The sequence below is a fragment of the Caloenas nicobarica genome, chromosome 22 (assembly GCF_036013445.1).
Source record: "Caloenas nicobarica isolate bCalNic1 chromosome 22, bCalNic1.hap1, whole genome shotgun sequence".
NCBI lineage: Eukaryota > Metazoa > Chordata > Aves > Columbiformes > Columbidae > Caloenas > Caloenas nicobarica.
This window is the reverse complement of record NC_088266.1, coordinates 3400106-3418096: the sequence shown is the minus strand read 5'-3', so window position 1 is coordinate 3418096 and position 17991 is coordinate 3400106. Positions and strand designations below refer to the sequence as shown.

At 41.2% G+C, this 17991-nt stretch overlaps 1 protein-coding gene across 1 annotated transcript; it reads left to right on the top strand.

The window, feature by feature from the left end:
* Window positions 1–703: 703 nt before the first annotated feature.
* Window positions 704–15978, top strand: TNFRSF8 (TNF receptor superfamily member 8). Its single transcript, XM_065650143.1, has 11 exons — window positions 704–775; window positions 7479–7569; window positions 10128–10253; window positions 10679–10834; window positions 10937–11030; window positions 11464–11744; window positions 11951–12061; window positions 12587–12634; window positions 13321–13346; window positions 14214–14415; window positions 15181–15978. The coding sequence occupies exons 1-11, from the start codon at window positions 704–706 to the stop codon at window positions 15423–15425; spliced, it is 1452 nt and encodes a 483-aa protein (XP_065506215.1). The 3' UTR covers window positions 15426–15978.
* The last annotated feature ends 2013 nt before the right edge of the window (window positions 15979–17991 follow it).

The following is a 17991-nucleotide window of genomic DNA, read 5'->3' as shown; positions in this document are numbered from 1 at the left end:
ATTGTCAGCAGCAGGAATTGATTTCAAGTGGGACCAGAGGAAAGAGGATTCTCGGGAGGATGCTCTGCATTATGTTGGTGTTTAAAATGGCAATGTGTAAAGCCTAAACCTTTGTGGAGTCACCCTGGTTGGTTGTGAGTTTTCACACACTCATTCAACAGGAGTAAAATGACTGTACTGAAAAAATGAGTGTTTTTTTACTGGGAACTCTCTTGAGATTGGGCTGCAGCTCTTGAGAGTGTGGCAGATGGACGGGGCAGGGCTTGGACTCTTGCCCAGCCAAGGCTTTGGGGTGGTGAAGTGCTCTCTGAGGGTAGCCTAGATGACTCAGGAGCCTGCGCTTCTGCACAGCCAGCCGCGTACCTCTGGTGGCAACCTTGATGCGCGCAACCAACTCACAGATGCGTGCAACCAACAGCTCTGGGACTAGAGATTGATGTGGTTTTGTTTTGCTCTTTTTTACTTTTCTTTTTCTGGGCAGCCCCCTCCACCCTCCCCTTTCCTTCTAAATCGTTTTCTCAGCTTCCTTGAGTCTCAAAGCCTGTCTCCTGCTTGTCTTGAACAGCTGGAATGGCTCTGGATTGAATGAACAGACACAGAGCAAGACTGGACTGGACCCTGGGAGGACCTCAGCCTCCAGGAGGAGCAACCTGGCTGTCCAACCTGCAATGCTGGCACCTGGGGAGATTTAACACCACCGCAGATGGCTGCCTACAGCCTGCCACTAGGACTGTGGCTCCTGCTGCTTCTCCAGGATATCCAGACAGCCCCTCAGGTAAGGCAGGGTGGCAGCAGGATCCTGCAGCCCCTCAGGATGCAGGAGTCTGGAGAGGGCTGGGGGCACCTGGAGCTGCAGGACTATCCTGACCATAGGCTGGGTCCTGGGTGTCCACAGAAACAGGCTTTATGCAATACAGGGTGATAAATGTAGAGAGCAGAGCTGTCAGGAGATAAAGGCGGAAAGAGCAGGCAGGAGAGTTTGCCCTCTCTGGGAACTTTGCAGGCAGGAGCAGAGAATAGGAGCTATGGTCTGTGTTTTTTTTTTCTGTTGGCATTGTTAGTGTTACTGCACCTCCAGGCACATCACAGTTAGGGAATGAGGAAAGATTTGTTAGAGGTGGGGAACTGTTCTGCTTTCTTTGGGTGAGTGGCTTTAAATTTTGCCTGCATGGCCAGGTGCTATGTGACAGAGCTTCGTTCGGAGGGCTTCTGCTCACTCTGCTGATGTGAGTCAGGGCTGGCAAATTGAAAGGTGTAAAGGCAAACTAAACAGTAAAATACCTTCCTCTATACAACCACCCACCGCTCTGACACTGACTTCCTCATGAATGGGCTATTATTTCTGCATCAAATTGACTTAAAATAGACATAGCACACTAGTTCCACTCAGCTGACTCTGTAGATGCAAGCTAGCTCCCTGCTTAGATCCTATCATCTCCTGTGGGTTGTTATTTCCCCCTACCTCCCCGACTCAGTCTTCCTTAGTAGATCACATGGCAATGAGCCCTTAGCACCTGGCATAAATCCAGGTAATTTCCCTGCTTGACATACACACATACAAAAAGGTCAGTTGGAGAGGCTCTTTGCACAGGTACGGTCAAATACGTGAGTAATTGCAGGGTCTTGGATCCTGAAATTGGGTATTTTCCCTTGCAGTGGAAATATGAGCCTATACTAGCCTAAAACACCTGTCTGTGAGTGAATGATATACCACATCACTTGGTCTGTCAGATTTTTAACAAGAAACTGACTCCAATTAGATCTTTGAAAATAAGTCAGTCCTGCATCCTCTTCATAGACATTTGAAAAAGATCCTTATGGCTCTTCTGGAAAGAGTAGTTTGATCTTGTGTCTTTAGTTGTCATTTCCCCTCCCACATTGCAAGTTTACTCTGTTTTGCCCTGGTTATCTGTCCTGCTGCTGTCTCGTTCCTGAAATATAGAAGGATCACTGTTCTTCCCTAGGATTGGAGTCTGTAGTCCTTACCCCCCTGGGCAATACGTAGGAGGGTGTTCAGATAACCTTGCCCTGTCTGCTGAATGCAAACTGCTTTAGGAGAACTGCAATAGAAAAGAAGATGGTGTTTTTGCTATTTGACATAACTTTTGGTGTTTTTTCATAAAATGAAAGAGGCAGAGAGAAAATTTGGTTTTCTGATACTCATTGTCAACATTCAGACTCACTGAAAAATTGTCAGTTACCCCAAATAAATATGTAGATCTCGCTAGGATAAACAACCGGCTTTTCACTGTCTGTCTGTATTGTCTCCATCGCAGCAACCTGCTTTTCCTGCTACTGGACTACAAGGGATACTGTTTAATATGAGCAAGTCACAGTTTATTGGTCATATTTTAGACCCTATTCCACCTCACTTGAGTCCACAGTTTGGGTTTTGTTTGTTTTAATATTCAGTTAACTCTTACTTGTTAATAATGTCTTTACTATCAAGCAGATGCAGCTTGACTACTTGAAGTCTTAGATTATCAGCTTCTTTTGTACTGTCAGAATTTGGATAGAAGCTTGAAAGGGAGTCAACTGTTTTGCTGCAGTCTTAGTCAGTTCTAGAATAGCCAGTGCTGGTAGAAGATTTTTTTTTTACCGTAATACGCTTTCTTCCTGACTTACAGCTCATTTGTAGCAAGCTGATTTCTTACTCTGCCTCACCATCACTTTTTCTCTGTGAGCTCAAAAGACCATAAATAAATGAGTCAAACCTTGCCCTGACTGAATTGCAGAGTAGCCCACTGAATTCAGCACCGTCTGTACGACTACCATTATTTAGATTGGAATAGCAAACACGTTTGTAGACACAAAGAAAGTGAGAAGAGATACAAAAAGCCTATTTTCTAAAGCAAATTCTCAAAAGCAAGCACTGAAAAAAGCCAAATGCTTTGTATCAAATATATTTGCTTTATTTAATAGGACCTTGAGATACAAAGCTTTAAAAAAACAAGAAAACAATAACCTGAGTTCTGTTTCTGTCTTGAGATTCAGACAAGAGTTGGTAAGGAGGAGGGACAGTCAAAAGATGGAAGAGAAAAATACTTTGAATGTTAGTTAAAGAGGATTTTGAGATTACTGCATTTCATTCTGTTTCTTGCATAGATTAGGAGAGTTTGTTCTGTAAAACTTATTGGAGATTTCCTTGATGAAGCAAAGCCACGTACTAGTTGCTGCTGAGCATGGATCATACCACACTCCAGTGTTTCTAGGCATTCCAGGAAGAAGAAGGGGGAATGGAGCAGAAGTGGAAGCTCTTACACACAAATCCTTCCCTATGAAATAAGTAGTAAGGGGCGCAAACGATGAAGGGAATCTTCTCTCACTGGCTAATTGGCAGTTTCCGTAAGCATACATAGCCAGGAGAAATGGCCAAAGCTGTAAGTGGAGAATTTCTTAGCATTTTCTTTTTTGTGGGCCTCTGCACATGGGCACCACGGATCAAGAAGGTGAACTTGCCACCCCAACACTCACAGCTGATGCTTTTTTGTAAGAAGGTGATAGCGCTGAGGTTTTGTAATGCGAGGCTGAAACTTTTTTCTGTCTCTTTTGCTTTATCCCTTCCTTTCATTTCAAGAGCTATTTATGAGCAACTAGAACCTACTAAGTCAAACCTTAACCTTCAGCTTCTGCCTCACAAAGAGTCTTAATTTAAATAATCTGGTTTTGTTCTGGAAAAAATGAGTTTTATTAGTGATATTCACACAATCCTGAGTCAAAGTAATTAAGCTCATATTTTTTTCCGAGACAGCATTAAATTTCCACTATCATCCTAGAATGTATTGCAAAAGGATTCTTAGACTAACTGTTCATACTAACAAATGGGGTAATGGTCCAAGGTAGAAGATTTTCATTATTTTGTATTTAAACTTTTTGTCTTATTCACACACATGTGTTACTTCCATAATTCTGTGGAAATCTAATGCTTTTTTTGGCCAAGCCACTGAAATATTTGCTTTTTAACAATAAAATATTCCAAAACTCCAGCACTCAGTGGTCATTCTGTCCAGGAACAGTGAGATAAATATTTATTAAGCATTTTCCAGTCCCTCCAAATGTGGGTGGACTGGATGGTTCATGTCTAGATTTTTGATGTTAAAAAAGGAGTAGCCAACAGCTGAGGAACAAAAAAACCCCAAACACATAAATCGTATCACTTGGAGCCTTCTTGCGCACAGAGGTTTAAGTTGATTGTCAAATCAAGAAAATGCATAAGGTATCTTTCCAGAAGCACTGAGCTGTCAAGGGAGTGGGACTGGAAAACAAGAAATCTGGAATTCCCTGTGTTTCTTGGTGAGTTGCTTCCAGCGGTCTCTCTGTAAGTAGAACTACTGAGCTCATAAAAATAAAAGGTCAAACAAGGCAATAGCTTATTGCAAACTTGCACCCTAATTTCACTAATTGTAGCTGAAATGCTGGAGGTGGTATTTTGCATGTGGGAAGAGCAGTTACAGGTGGTGAAACTGAGGTAATTCACATGTTCAGTCATTGAGTGGGCAAATTACCTCCGTTCAGGCCTGTTGCTACCCACTAATAATGCACATTTTTGTTCCCTTTTCACTTCATATCTTTGGCTGGTTATCTTTTGTTTTAGTTAACGTATTACTCTCATATTCAGCACACATAAACAGAAAAATGAAAATTATGTTGTTCTTGTTCCCAGAAGTAGTGTAATACCTCTGCAGAAAATTAGTTTCATTTTATGGAAGACTTAAAACATGGACACCTTGGCCCATCACCTCCGCCACTTCTTCAAGGCCTGCTCTTGGCTTTTAGGCACCAACTTGTTTCGCTCCTGCAAAAATTCATGGAAGTTTTGGTAGGTTCTTAGCGCGAGATCTTTTATTCCAGATGCATGAAAACTTGAAATTTAGCTTACAAAATGTCTTGCATAAGGTAAGAAGCAGAGCCCATATAATTTTTGTGACACTTAGCCTTTCCATACTGCCAGGTTTGCTTATGTAATTTATTTTGAGCTTTTAAGCCTGAAGTGCTAGAGCTATGGGGGCTTGGATTATACTCAGGTCTAAAAAGCACCAACCTTTCTGCTTTGTTTTAGAGCAGAACTTTGCATCATTGCATTGCTATTACAGGTCACAGTAGGAATCAAACAGCTTTAGAATGTAGAGGAACAAAAATTAGAACAGGGAGATGATGACTGATGCTGAGCATTGATATGTTACATTATTTATCACTGAAAGGATCTATAATAAGTTTTGTACTCATTAAACATACCTCAGCTGAAAGGATGGCAACTCTTAAAACATTTTGCAGGTAGCTATGGATTAGAAATAGTGGGGTCTCCAGAATGTAGTTTCTCAGCCATAGAAATCATGTCACGATTTGTTAAAATGACTTATTCTGACCTTAGGCTTGACTCAGTGAACAGTAAGGCTGGCTGCAAAGCTGGGCTCAGAACTGAGTGCTTGAAAGCAGCATTTGTTGTGGTGCCGTGGATGTTGTGTATTGTGTAGCTGCCCTCTTGTGGAAAGAAAAGTAAAAGTTGAGTACTCTCATGTATATTTTCATAATTTGTGTAGTAGTTATGCATGGTTCATGCAGTAATTTATCACAGCACTAACAACAGGTCAAATTCATGATCAGAATTTTCATTGCTGTAACTAAGAGCAGAATCTAATCCTAAACTTGTGATTTCAGGTAACTTTGTAAAAAAGCAGCCCTACCCTCACACTTTTACACAGACACTATTCCTCTATGTAAACCCCAAAGAGACAATTAAATAAGCTGTAAGTTTATGTGCTGCATAAATCATTCAAGAATTTTGTTCCCACCCTGATTTAAAGTCAAACATAATTTCACAGCCTGAGTTTGTTGCCCAGGAGAACCAGGGACAGAAGGTCAAGTTTTTGTGGTGACTTCCCATAGCTCATACAGAGAAACTAGTCCAGGACGGCTTAGCTGCAGCCAGGATGTTGCTGTTCCTTGAATTTCTTTATACAACTAGTTAATTCACTTCATGTCACTGAAGTGACTCCTGAATGACTCTTTGTCTAGTGACAGGTCTCGTGTAATTTCCTGTTATTCAATGTAGTCTCAGAGGGGCTGGTTAACCAGAGTGCAAGGAGATTCCGCTTCTATTTCCTACAGCCCAGGGCTTCCTCTTCAGAAAATAAAAATACAGGGCGCACATTTGTAAACCTGATCTGAGTCAGGCTGAGCGAGCACACATTTGCTATTTCCTCTATATGCTAGAAAAAATGCTTCGTATGGAGGCTGTGTGGCCCAGTGGTTAGTGCAGAAATGTGTCAGGCAGGATTTCTCAGTTCTATTACTGGAGCTCAATGAAATTTAATGGTTTCAATATGTGAATATGTTTTTTTTCTTGTCCTTTTGTTAATTTCCCCTTTGACTGAAAGTTCCTGTTTTCTGATGTAACCTGGGGCAAGTTAAATAACTTCTGTGTTTTTATGGTCCTGCTGTGAAAAGAGCAGAGTATTAAATAGGAGAGTACAGCTGTGAAATGAGTTAGGTAGTAAGATTCTGCACTGCGTGCAAAGGCAGTAGGGAAATGCATCTGCAGAAAGTGAGATGTAGGTTTTTTGAAGTATTTAACTGCTCTACCAGTATCATGTAAGAAAAATCTCTGGGGAATCTACTGATTGAGTCTTTACAAAAACTTGCTATTTATACCTTCTAGTAAATACTGAAAATGAAATTCAGATAACAAAATTTTAAGGGGATTATTAAGGGAGATGCCAAATTAGAAAAATCAGATTTTCTCATCAGAAAACTTGTAGCACTGTAATTTCCCAGACCATGAAGTGGCCCTGCCGCGCATAAGTGAAGTCTTATTATATGCTTCTTGATACAATTCATAGCTGAATCTCATTTTCTAAGCTAATATTAGAACTATTCTGTGGGGTTTTTTTTAACTAAATAAGTATCAGTTATGTTGTCAAACCAAAGGTTGCTCCTGGAGACCTTCACTCAAAATAGAAATGGGATTAGTTATTTGAATAAGGGCTTCGTTGTGTGAGTATCTGCAGCATTCTTTTCAAGGCAAAAACCTTTTTTTCTCAGTGTAGGATTTGTCCCTGAATTATAAGTAAAACAATGTAATGGTTTATAATAAACACATTTTTAGGTCACTAAATCCAAGCATTATGACCGCATAAATAACTGAACAGAAAGATTTATTTGCTGCAAACAAGAATTATCCTTGTGAATTACAGACAATCCAGCTAGATTTAGATGACGTGGACTGTGACACCAACTCTTATTCCAGTGCACACAGAGCTGGAAATCTGGTACACAAGTTAGGGTGGTTTTTTTGTTTGGTTGGTTTTTGGTTTTTTACTTTCTAAAAAATCGTTACCTCAAATCAACATGAGATCATTTCAGAACAGTGATTTTTTTAACCCTTTTTTAAAATTTGCACTTGAGACAGATACTGGAATCTGCTCTAATACAGAACTAATTGTTTTCTAACTGTGTCTTTTGTCTGTTTCAATTTCTAGACATCACTAATCCCATCTCATTCCTGTGATACACTTGAAAATTGGTTCTATGATGAAACTTCACAAAGCTGCTGCTACCGGTGTCCCTCAGGTCAGTACGTTTGTAATTCAATCAAATTAACATGGAGTCTTTCTCATAGAGGTAGTAGGAACCATATATATATGCATGCAGAATTGTATTTTGTTGTTGAAGTAAAGTGCAATTGCACGAATCACTGTCTAGTGTGGATCCAGATGTGACCTTGTTCTCCACTGCCCTGCTCCTGTTCAGTCTGCATGCAATCTATAAATTGCAAACAAGATAACTTACTAGAATTTTTTTATGTGGTTTTTATTGGCTGACTTGACACTCTGAAGTAGCCAGAAGTAGGCAGGTTCTAAGAATTCATTTCAGTTTGCCTCAGCGTCTGAAATAGTGCAGTGAAATTAGGCTAAATAAGTTTCTGGTCAGAGCCAAAAAAAGAAAAAATGCAGGTGCGGAAAATCTGTCATTATCTTCATAGTCAACGCAGTTTAGAAAGTGTCTCACATGAGAAAGTGAACAGCCCCTTCATAAGGGGGCACAGCGAGCTTTGCCTGAAGCTCGTTGTGATGCATGAGGTCAGAAGCAGGAAACACCCTGGTGAGACAAGTTCTGGAAATGTCTGAAACTCCCCCTGTTGGCCAAAAAAACCCTTAGCGGGTGGGGCATTTTAGGGTACATACCCTCATCGGTCTCTTCTTACAGAAATGTTTTTCTTTTCAAAAGGAAACTTTAGACATTTATTTTTGCTCTAATAATAGAGGTTCAGTGCTTGGTTGCTGTCGTGGTTCAACCCCAGCCTGCAATTGAGCACTGTGTGGCCTCTCGCTCACCGCCTCGGTGGAATGGGGGAGAGAATCAGAGAGGAAAAATGAGAAAACTCGGAGGTTGAGATAAAGACAGTTTAATAGGTAAAGCAAAAGCCGTGCAGGCAAGTAAAGCAAACCAAGGGATTCATTCACTACTTCCCGCAGGCAGGCAGATGTTCAGCCATCTCCAGGAAAGGAAGGCTCCGTCCAGTACGTTTTTCTGTAGAGGTGACTGCAGCTGCTGTTCCTGTTGCTTAGGCTTTTGCCTGGTTGTTGAGCGACGGACACAATCAGTGCAGGACATCACCAGAAGACACTGTTAGGGAAACTTCGAAGTTACTGCACCCGGAGCACACATACCCCAGGGGAGGGACCCATGTGTTCAGGAAGTCTCAAATATCTGAAGTTAAAGCTTTTGTGTCGTTGGAGGAGGAAGGGGGAGATGACAGATATGTGCAGGTACACATTTGCAGCTTGAGTGCCGAGATTCAGCCATCAGCCCCCACCTTGAAAACAACAGTCTCAGACAAGTAGTGTTGAGGAGGTGGGAGTGACGCTGTTCAGGCTTGTCTGGTGGTATTTAATGGGCCAAATATAGCACAGCTGATTTTACCTGCACTCCTACAGCATGCCTTCCAAAATGCACAGTAGGTGAGTTATTCCCCTGCCAGATCCACCCCTCCCTGTGGTTAACTCTTTGTGGCTGGGCGATGCAGGCTGGATGCTGAAACTGGGATTCATTTCTCTCCTCCTGTTTTCCACCTGTGAAACATTCAACTCTGCCTGTCTTTATGTTGCTGCTTTAGCTTTTTCCTTTTGCTTCTGCAACTGCCACTGTTCCTTACCCTCTGGTAGTTATTTCCAGTTCCTGACAAGGTCACAGCTGACCCCTGCATTTTCTAATTTCTTTGGCACTCTGGCCAGTGGTAGAATATCTCATCTGTTGCTTCAGAAGCTGAAATATTAGGAATGCTTCTGTCCTAGCCTTTTCCATACTCTTAGCTGGTTATTTTAGCTAGCATGCCAGATGGGTGCTTTTAAAAGCTGGTCACTAGAAAATGATTACCAGACATAAATATGGAGTCATAGAATAGCTTAAGTTTGGCAAAGACCTCCAGAGGTCATCTAATTCAGCTCAGCTTCGTGCGTGCTGCATATACACAGAAGGTATGTGAGATCCGGGGTAGTGTGCTTGCAAACTGGGAGCAATGAGTCCAGGTGAGCTGGAAGTGTTGAGCAGAGAAATTGTATAGCATATACATCCAGCATCAGAAAGACATACATAGGCAATTTGGTTTGTTTAATGGAAAACAGTTGAAAAATAAAACCATCTCACTACTGTCAAGGCAACTGTAAAACTAGCAGGACTGCTCAGAGAGCAACCCACTGCAAACCTGCAGGTGATTCTGGCAGCTTTTGAAAGGAAAAGAGATGCCTTACGTAGCAAAATATCAGAACTTGGTTGCTATAGTTAGGAAGAAAACATGAAAAACCATTGCCTGGGAGCTTAGTAATGACAGGACAATATTGGCATCACTGCAAGCCTGGCAATCTTTTCTAACTGTCAGTGAACGACTCGCCATGTGCCCGTTCTGCAGCCATCCACGCTGACTGTGGTAACACTGTGCGTAGTGTTGCTGGCACAGGGCAGCTGTGATCCCTTCATCCTTGAATGGGAAAGGCAAAAACGTGCTAGAGAAACAATATGACTGTGGTAGTGTGTCTAACAGGTAAATGAACATACAAGAACACTTCAGGATGGATGTCTCCTGTGATTCTGAACAGGTTATCCTGCACATTTTGTTTTTCTTTCTCCAGGCTCTGTTAAAAAGAAAACATGTCCTAGGGACCCAGATGAGGACTGCATGAAATGTGGACCTGAACAGTATGTGAAAGAAAGATTCCATAAGCCACAATGTGCAGCTTGTGTATCATGCGCAAAAGGTTTGCTTTCCCTCACACATACCTCACAGTTATATTCTCTCTATGTATTTTGTTTACACTTTATTTATATTTTATTCATTTAGAATTTCCAGCAGCAAAATTATCCATCCTTGGTGACTGATTTAGAGAGCGGAATGCTACCTTGCACATAATGAGTATTGCTGCCTGTGTGACCTGAGACTACCTAAGAATTCTCTCATTCAGTGCTATCCAAGTCTAATTTCTGCTTTCTGTCTTACGTTGCAAGCAATTGTCTACTGGCTAGTACTCTCCAATTATTCATGACTTAAGTTGCCATCATGAAGAATGCCAGCAGCCTGTTCTGCTTCCTGAGCCGTTGAACTGATGGTGCTCAGCTTTGGCCCCTGCTTTGCATTTTCCTTGCAGGGCGATCCTTTGTTACTGTATCTCTTTCTTCCCCACAGAACCTGACCTTGTGGAGACAAAGCCCTGCTCCTTCAATTCCAGCCGCGAGTGTGAGTGCCGCCCAGGCCTGTTCTGTCAAATCTCTGTTAAGTACACCTGCTCGCGATGCCAGCAGCACACTGTTTGCAAGCCTGGTTTTGGAGTCAAAGTCAGAGGTAGGAGTTCCTACCTGTCTAGTTTACCTTTTCTGGTCTTGGCCATAGGCCTGGACGTGATGCACTTTGGCCGATCGGTCCTCAGTCATTATTTTAAATCAGGCACCTCATCAACTGATGTTATTTGTGAAAAGTGCCCGCCTGGAACCTTCTCCAATCAAAACTCCAGCACCGACATCTGCAAGCCCCACACAAAGTAAGTCCATAGATCTTTAAAGTGACTAACTAATTAATTAAAGTTAAGAAAGGATGAAAAGGGACACCTGTCACTTCCAATGCAAAGTATACAAATTTAGAGGCAACGGGGTAGCTTTGGACCTATATGCAGAGTTCAAAAGGCTTCTCTTTATACCTGTTGCACAGCCCTGTACTGGAAGAAGGAAGGAATTCCTCTTGCCTAATTGTTAGTTTACCGATTACAGTGGAATTAAACATATGTATGGTTTGCATCCATATCAATAATTAATGACACAGGGATGAGAAGAAGGTTAATGACTTTTTCACAGAAAGCAATAAATGCAGGTGATACAAAAATGACCAAAGGGATGTTTGTCACATGGAAAATACTCTGATCTTGCACCATGGCAGCGTCCTCTAGCATTGATACACTCTTCTCTTTCATTCTCTAGCTGTGCCAAGTTAAACAAAGTAGCACTAAGCAAAGGAAATGCCACCCACGATCAAGTTTGCCTGGACCAATTGCCCACCTACCTCACCCCAAGCACTTTATCCATGAGATTCAGCAATGAAAGAGATAACTCTAACCTAAGGAGGTTTGAGGAGAACCTGGTGACTGTTGCTAGTATTGTTTTAAGTGCCACAACAATGGAAAACCCCAGTTCAACTCCTGAGGAGAAAGCTCTGGCTGGCACTTTTCCTACCTCAGCCAAGGGGGAGACAACAACGGGAGGTAACAAAGATAAACCATTTACACTGTCTAACATGTTTTATTTGGATATGTCTTTGGTAAATGCAATTTTTTGGTGGGAGCTTCCTGCAAATCCCTTACAACTTGTGAAATGTTGTCCGTGGTTCTATGTCCAAAAACATACATCTACTAATAGTTCCCCCTCTGCCATTTCTTAGCCTTTCCTGTGCTCCCTTTCTGTGCTATAGGTCTAGTTCTTTGGGGAGTGGTTCTCTCTGTGATAGTGCTACTTGTGGGCATGCTGTTATTTTGGAAGCGGAAGGTTTGCAAGAAGCAGATCCTCATCCTCAAAGGAAAGCGTGAGTTTTTAAATACATAGCATGCTGTTTGATCTCCAGATATCCCAGAATTTTGTGGAGGTCACTGGGGAAGAGAATGTTTACTACTGCCTGGTGGAGGTGGGCCAGATAACGGTTGTACACAAACTGGTCATGAAGTGTGTTGGAGAAGATAAGAGAATGAAGCAACTGTGAATTTATGGAGGAAGATACTACAAGCTGGGTGGGGAAGGGGAAACCCAGTGTTTTCTTCTCTCAGCACAGACACTAATATTAAATGATATCTGAAGTGGTTTGTGAGTATTTGTTGGTTCCTGGACTAGGGTTGGGCTTTGGGCATGAGAGGAAGAGTGATTTTTACTGATACCGACTCTCAGCTTTGCCTAGAGTTACATGTGGAGTGTGCCTGCAGAACCACATTCCCTCTTCTGTAGAAAGCAGGACATGCATGTTGTGCATTGGTTGTAGACCAGTGGGTGTGGTAAAGCTGTTAGAACCTGCACGCTCCATGATGAGTTTTGCTAAAGGAATGGTTTCTTTTATCAGCACATCTGCATTCCATTGCTTCACACAAACCCGGGCTCAGATCTCAAGGTGAGTGACTGATGGACCAGGAATTGTAATCCATCTGTCTAAAGAATAAGTGGATAGTTTTAATATGGAACTTTATTTTATAGAATTTTAATTTAAAATGTAGAACATTTTCGTGTCAAGTGTGTGTCTCTGCTGACATGCAAAAGGCCAGTCCTGTTGTCTGTCTGGCGTGAGCAGGTGACACTGGCTGTGACGACCCGCTAGATGGCACCTGCTTCCCACTGCACTGGGCCGTGTGTCAGTTCAGGGAAGCTTTACTGGAAAAAATGCTCAGTTAACTTCTGGGCACTCAAATGTGGGAGACGTGTTCCAAAAAATTGGGTGTCAGCCATAGCAACCTGTGCAGATCCCCTAGGGTACACATATTTTGCCCAGTTAACTAATCCCCTCTCTTTAGTTGTGTTAGATTCTCCTCATCACGGAACATCAGAGCTTTTTCTATTAATTTAATCAGGAATACAATTCAACACCTCTTCTGTGCAGCTTAATTTTCTCAAAATGAAATTTTTGCTTCCTTGCTTGCCTTACACAATAGAAACTGTGACTGTGCAGCGTTATGGAGGTGACACTGACGTTGGGCAGTAGGGTAGTTCAGGACATGGCTGGGTGATATTTCAGAGCAAATATTGAAATTCTTGTGATTGCTGTGAATTTTCTTCTGATAATATTTCGTCTTTCCATTGCAGGTTCTGATCTAGTGAATGAATATACAGTAAGTGTGAACAGTATTCCAAAACAGATCACTTTCCATTCCGATGTAAATAATGATATTTTTAAATGTCCTGTTAAAGAATGCCAGTCGTCTTGTTTGGACTACACAACTAGGACTAGCTACTTCTGTGTTTTCAGCTGTGTCTAATGCAGTGTTAAATAATATGATGTTGCCATTCTTGTTTGCAAAGGGAGTATTTGGTTTGGTCTTATGCCATTCATGTTGCAGTCTATGGGACAAGATCCAAAAATCACAGGGTGAACACACCTTTCCTACCTGCTGGGAGGACTTTGTCTGTCAGTCCCATTTTATCTTACTGCTCCAGTCACACAAGTGGGATTTGTACTTGTCTTCTGTGTCACTCTTTGTAGGATTTGCCGTGACTGTCATATGGGTATCCAGTGGGTATGGTTTGTCTGGAAGATTTTCCATCAGGACCAGCTTCTGGTTTAATAGGATAGTTTGCAGATGAACAAGACAAACATCAGTCAATATGGTAGTGACAGAAAGCAGTTCCTCAGCTGCTGAAATCATCATACCTGTTTGATTCCCCTACTTCCAGTGAAATTATAGCAGCTTTCATCCTCCAAGTATTCTCAGTTTATTAGGCTTATTAACTTTAAATATCCATATCTGCTAAAACACTCTTTAGACTGATTTTTTTTTTTTAATCAGTTTGCTTTTAAATGTACATCTGCACACATACAAGATACTACTTACTCTAATAAATCTGATTGCAATCAGCCATCATAACTTCAGTGTGTCGTTGCTAATTTCTGCCACAGAAGGGTTCTGTAGACTTATTGCAGTCTTCACGGTGTTGTTTTTACATTCACCCCACTTCTACTCTCCTCTATATATTGGCAGATTAGACTGACTGCTGACAGTGAGCCAGAAGAGAAGTTCATTGACAGAACCCTGCCTTTGGAAACCAACAATAACTTGTTCTCCAGCACAGAAAAAGCATGTAGTCCTGATCTGAGTCTGACTGACGTGACAGAGAGTGATGGAAATATCCCAGATCGCCCTATTGATTCTCGAGTGAGAGACCACACAAACAATCAAATCGGTGAGTCTTGCCTTTTTCTTTTTTTTCCTCTTGCATTTTCAATTTTTCAACCATGGGCACATAATGTCATTCTGAGATTATTAGTGAGCAGCAAAGTGTCCAAAGCTTCTAACAAAGATTGGGCCTGAATCTCCAGAACCTTTGACACACAAATTCCAGTATATCTATTCATTTCAATAGAACGCTTTCTTATTTTCACATTTTCCTCAGTCGCTTATGAACCTGACAGAAAAATGCTTTGCTCTTCTTCCTCTTTTTCATCCCTGCAGATGTAAATTTGCAGAAGAAATTTGAAATCCAAAATGTGTCAGCTGGAAAATGATGATGTAATACTTAATGAGAGTTGTACTTCACATGTGTCCAGCTGTCATTTTCTTCTCTTGGTTTCACAGTAATAGCTTGAAATGTGTCTCCTATATGTTCCCATGAAGTCTTTGACCATAGAACAGGGCAGGAGATAAAATCATGCAGGAAGGTTATTTATAGGGGTAAAATGGTTACCTGAGACACAGTCTACATGAGACATTCTGGCAATGTTTCCAAACCCAATTTTGAGGGCATTTGAAGGGTTAGTGAGTTCTGTGTTTTCACAGTGATGGGCTTGATCTGCACGCCTCTGGTTAGAAAAAGGAATGTGGGGCGGGTGGGGGGAGGGGGAAAAAGAAAAACTGAGTACCAAATTTAAAAAATTGCATGAAAAGGAGCCATGTCTAGGGTCAGCAGTGATGGTTAACTACGCTCAGCACTATTTTTTTCCTTCCTCAGAAAAAATATACATCATGAATGCCGACACTGTTATTGTGGGGTCCATTTTAGGAGCACCTAGTGGCAAGAACTGTGCTGCTAGGGGGTGTGAAAGTAATGTTGATGCCCAGGAAAACATGGAAGAGGAACTGGTGATGCACTATCCGGAGCAGGAAACAGAGTCGTTTTCAGGGAATGATGTAATGACTCCTGTGGAAGAGGAGGGAAAGGAATTTCATCACCCCACCACTGCCACTGAAAAGTGATAACCCACTGAGGTGATGTGTGAAGCTACAGAAACATACAGTGTGACACTAAGCCTGAATCTATGGCAAGGGAGGTAAACACACACTGCCTTAGATTATCTGAAAACTCGTGTTAAACACTGAAACACATTCAAACAAAGAGTGCCAGAAACCTATTTCAGCTAAGAAATGAGAGAATCATCCAAACCGTTGGCCTTCATAGCTTGACGTCAAATATTTCTCTTTCCCTCTTTCTCCCAGTATCATGCTGGAAACAAATTTGAATCAAATCTACAAAATTCAGAGGACATCTGGATGCCAACTCAAGTTTCACAGCTTGCTTTCTCTGCATGAAGGAATGGATTGAAAACTATGCCTGATTACTTCTATTAGCTGTGAAAATTCTGGCCAGAATTCCAAGTTCAGCTTGAGACCCAGCCATGTTTCAGATGTTGTTTCTATTCCAGTATTACCAGTACAGCCAATTTTGTCATATATTTTGAAACATCTGTGTTTTTCTTAAGGCCACAACTCTTGAATAAATATAACAATAATTTCAGTTTTCCCTAGCACAAACAGAGCTCTTAAGTTTGTGGGCTTCGTGCTTCTTGAGGAAATAGGATCAAAAGATGTCACACAGGTTTGGAAAACAGAAGGCAAATAAAACTAATTGAAGTCCACTGTCCTTTAGGTCATTCTTTCTACTTTTGAAGTCTAATTCATGTTTTTTGACGGCTTCCAATCATCAGTAAGTGTGTAAATTGGCCTCTTCTGATGGAATCTAAACTGGCTGAACATTTGGAGTTGGATGAATGATAGGTTTAGCCCAGTGTGGAGTCTAAAAAGGGAAAAGAAGAAAATAAACTAGTTTTCTACAAAAAGGAAGGACTGAAAAACAGGCACAGCAGTTATTTCCTGTAACATTGTTAATATCTGCTTCTTTTAGAATTGCTCATAATCATCAGGGTGACACGGATTCACATATCTGTTCTTTAACGAAGATTTTTTTTGTGGTCAAATGGCTTGTGCTATGCTATTTCTCAATCTTTCATGCTGCTTGTTTGATAATTGTAAATGTAGTAGTGCTGACTATGTTTTTGCACAGGACAATGGAAAATTAGCAAGATGACAAATTGTGCCTTGATAGTCAAAAAAAGGAACCACAAAAACAATTACTTGCTTTGTAGTTTTGCCCTGGACAGACTACTGTAATAACAGCTGTGCAACTTCAGCGTCTTTTGCCCTAGAACACACAAAAGGAACATAAGAACGTAAAAAACACCTTCTTGGACCACACTAGTAGCACAAGCTCAACATTTTCTCTCTGACAGTTGCAGTAAGAGAAGTTATTTAGGAAGAGCACACGAGCCTGGTTAAGATCTGCTGTTTGCATTCCTTGTAATTCTGCAGCATCAACTGCAATTGGGTTAAGGATGTTAAAGAGTTGGCCTCGCCCTTTAGTATTCATTCATATTGCCATTAATTTTTCTTCTGTCTTTTGCATATCCTGGTACAATCTGCCTCCACAAACATGTGGCAACAGCTTACAGATAGTTACCATTCACTGTGTAAAGAGGCACTTTTAAACTGACCTCTTGACTTATTTCAGTGAGTGTCGCTAGTTCTTGTATTACAGTATTTAGTGCAATACTGAGTTGCTTTTATGATTCTTGCTGGTATCCTCAGCCTCCGAGCTGCGTTCCCATCTTTTTATATTTGTCGTGTAAGTTAGATGCTCCACCGCCTTGGTCAGTTTAGTTGACCTCTTCTGCATCTTTTCTAACTTCACTACATTCTTCTGGACATCTGGAGCCCAGAACTATGCACTGCACTGAATATGAGGGGTGGTGTTAGTTCCAGTATTCCTGAATTCCACTCTTCTCTGCAAGTCCAAAACATAAAATAATTTCTAAAAACAACCGCTGCCAATGTGTATTTTAGTTTGTCTACCAAGTCTTGTAAGAGAGGCAACTGGGGAATCCTTTCTGTGTACTTGTGTATTTGTACTTGTTTTATTCAGAAGATAAACTGCTCCTAATGCTCAGAAATTTCTTCTGGCTGTCAGTGTTGCCATGTCAGCAGCAGCTACATGAGCTGAAGAAGTGCTTGTGCAACAGAAGGTTGAGTCACCAAGTACTGACATAAAACAGCAATGCAAGGAAGAGGAAAAAACCGTGCAGGACAAAAGCTGGTCACCCTTTCCTCCCAGTCAGGGTAATTAATTGTATTCCAGTGCATACACTTCATTCTAGAAAACTAGAGGAACTTCCATTTCATGTTAGAGAACGCCAATTTGTGTATCCATGAACTGTGAATAACCATGTTGACCTGGCTGTGACTGTTAAAGGATGTTCTGTAATGACAGCTAATTGTGTATTTCAGCTCTATATATAAATTAACCTTTTCTACTGAAATGGCTTTGCAGATGAGTCATATGCATTGCAATGTGTTAGATGTATTATATTTGGTTAGTTGCTGGTAATCTTTGTATTAAAAATTACATGGATTTTAAGCCATAGCCACACTTTTCTTGTCTGATACGTAAATGTTTTCTTGTTTATTTCAGTACATGTGTCACTTGCAGAAA

What these genes read in the sequence shown, in the direction of transcription:
- TNFRSF8 (XM_065650143.1), top strand. Translation starts at nt 704, where the DNA reads ATGGCTGCCTACAGCCTGCCACTAGGACTGTGGCTCCTGCTGCTTCTC. An exon ending in CTGCTACCGGTGTCCCTCAG is followed by an intron (nt 7,570 to 10,127) that starts GTCAGTACGTTT and finishes TTCTTTCTCCAG; the next exon opens with GCTCTGTTAAAAAGAAAACA. An exon ending in ACCCGGGCTCAGATCTCAAG is followed by an intron (nt 12,635 to 13,320) that starts GTGAGTGACTGA and finishes TTTCCATTGCAG; the next exon opens with GTTCTGATCTAGTGAATGAA.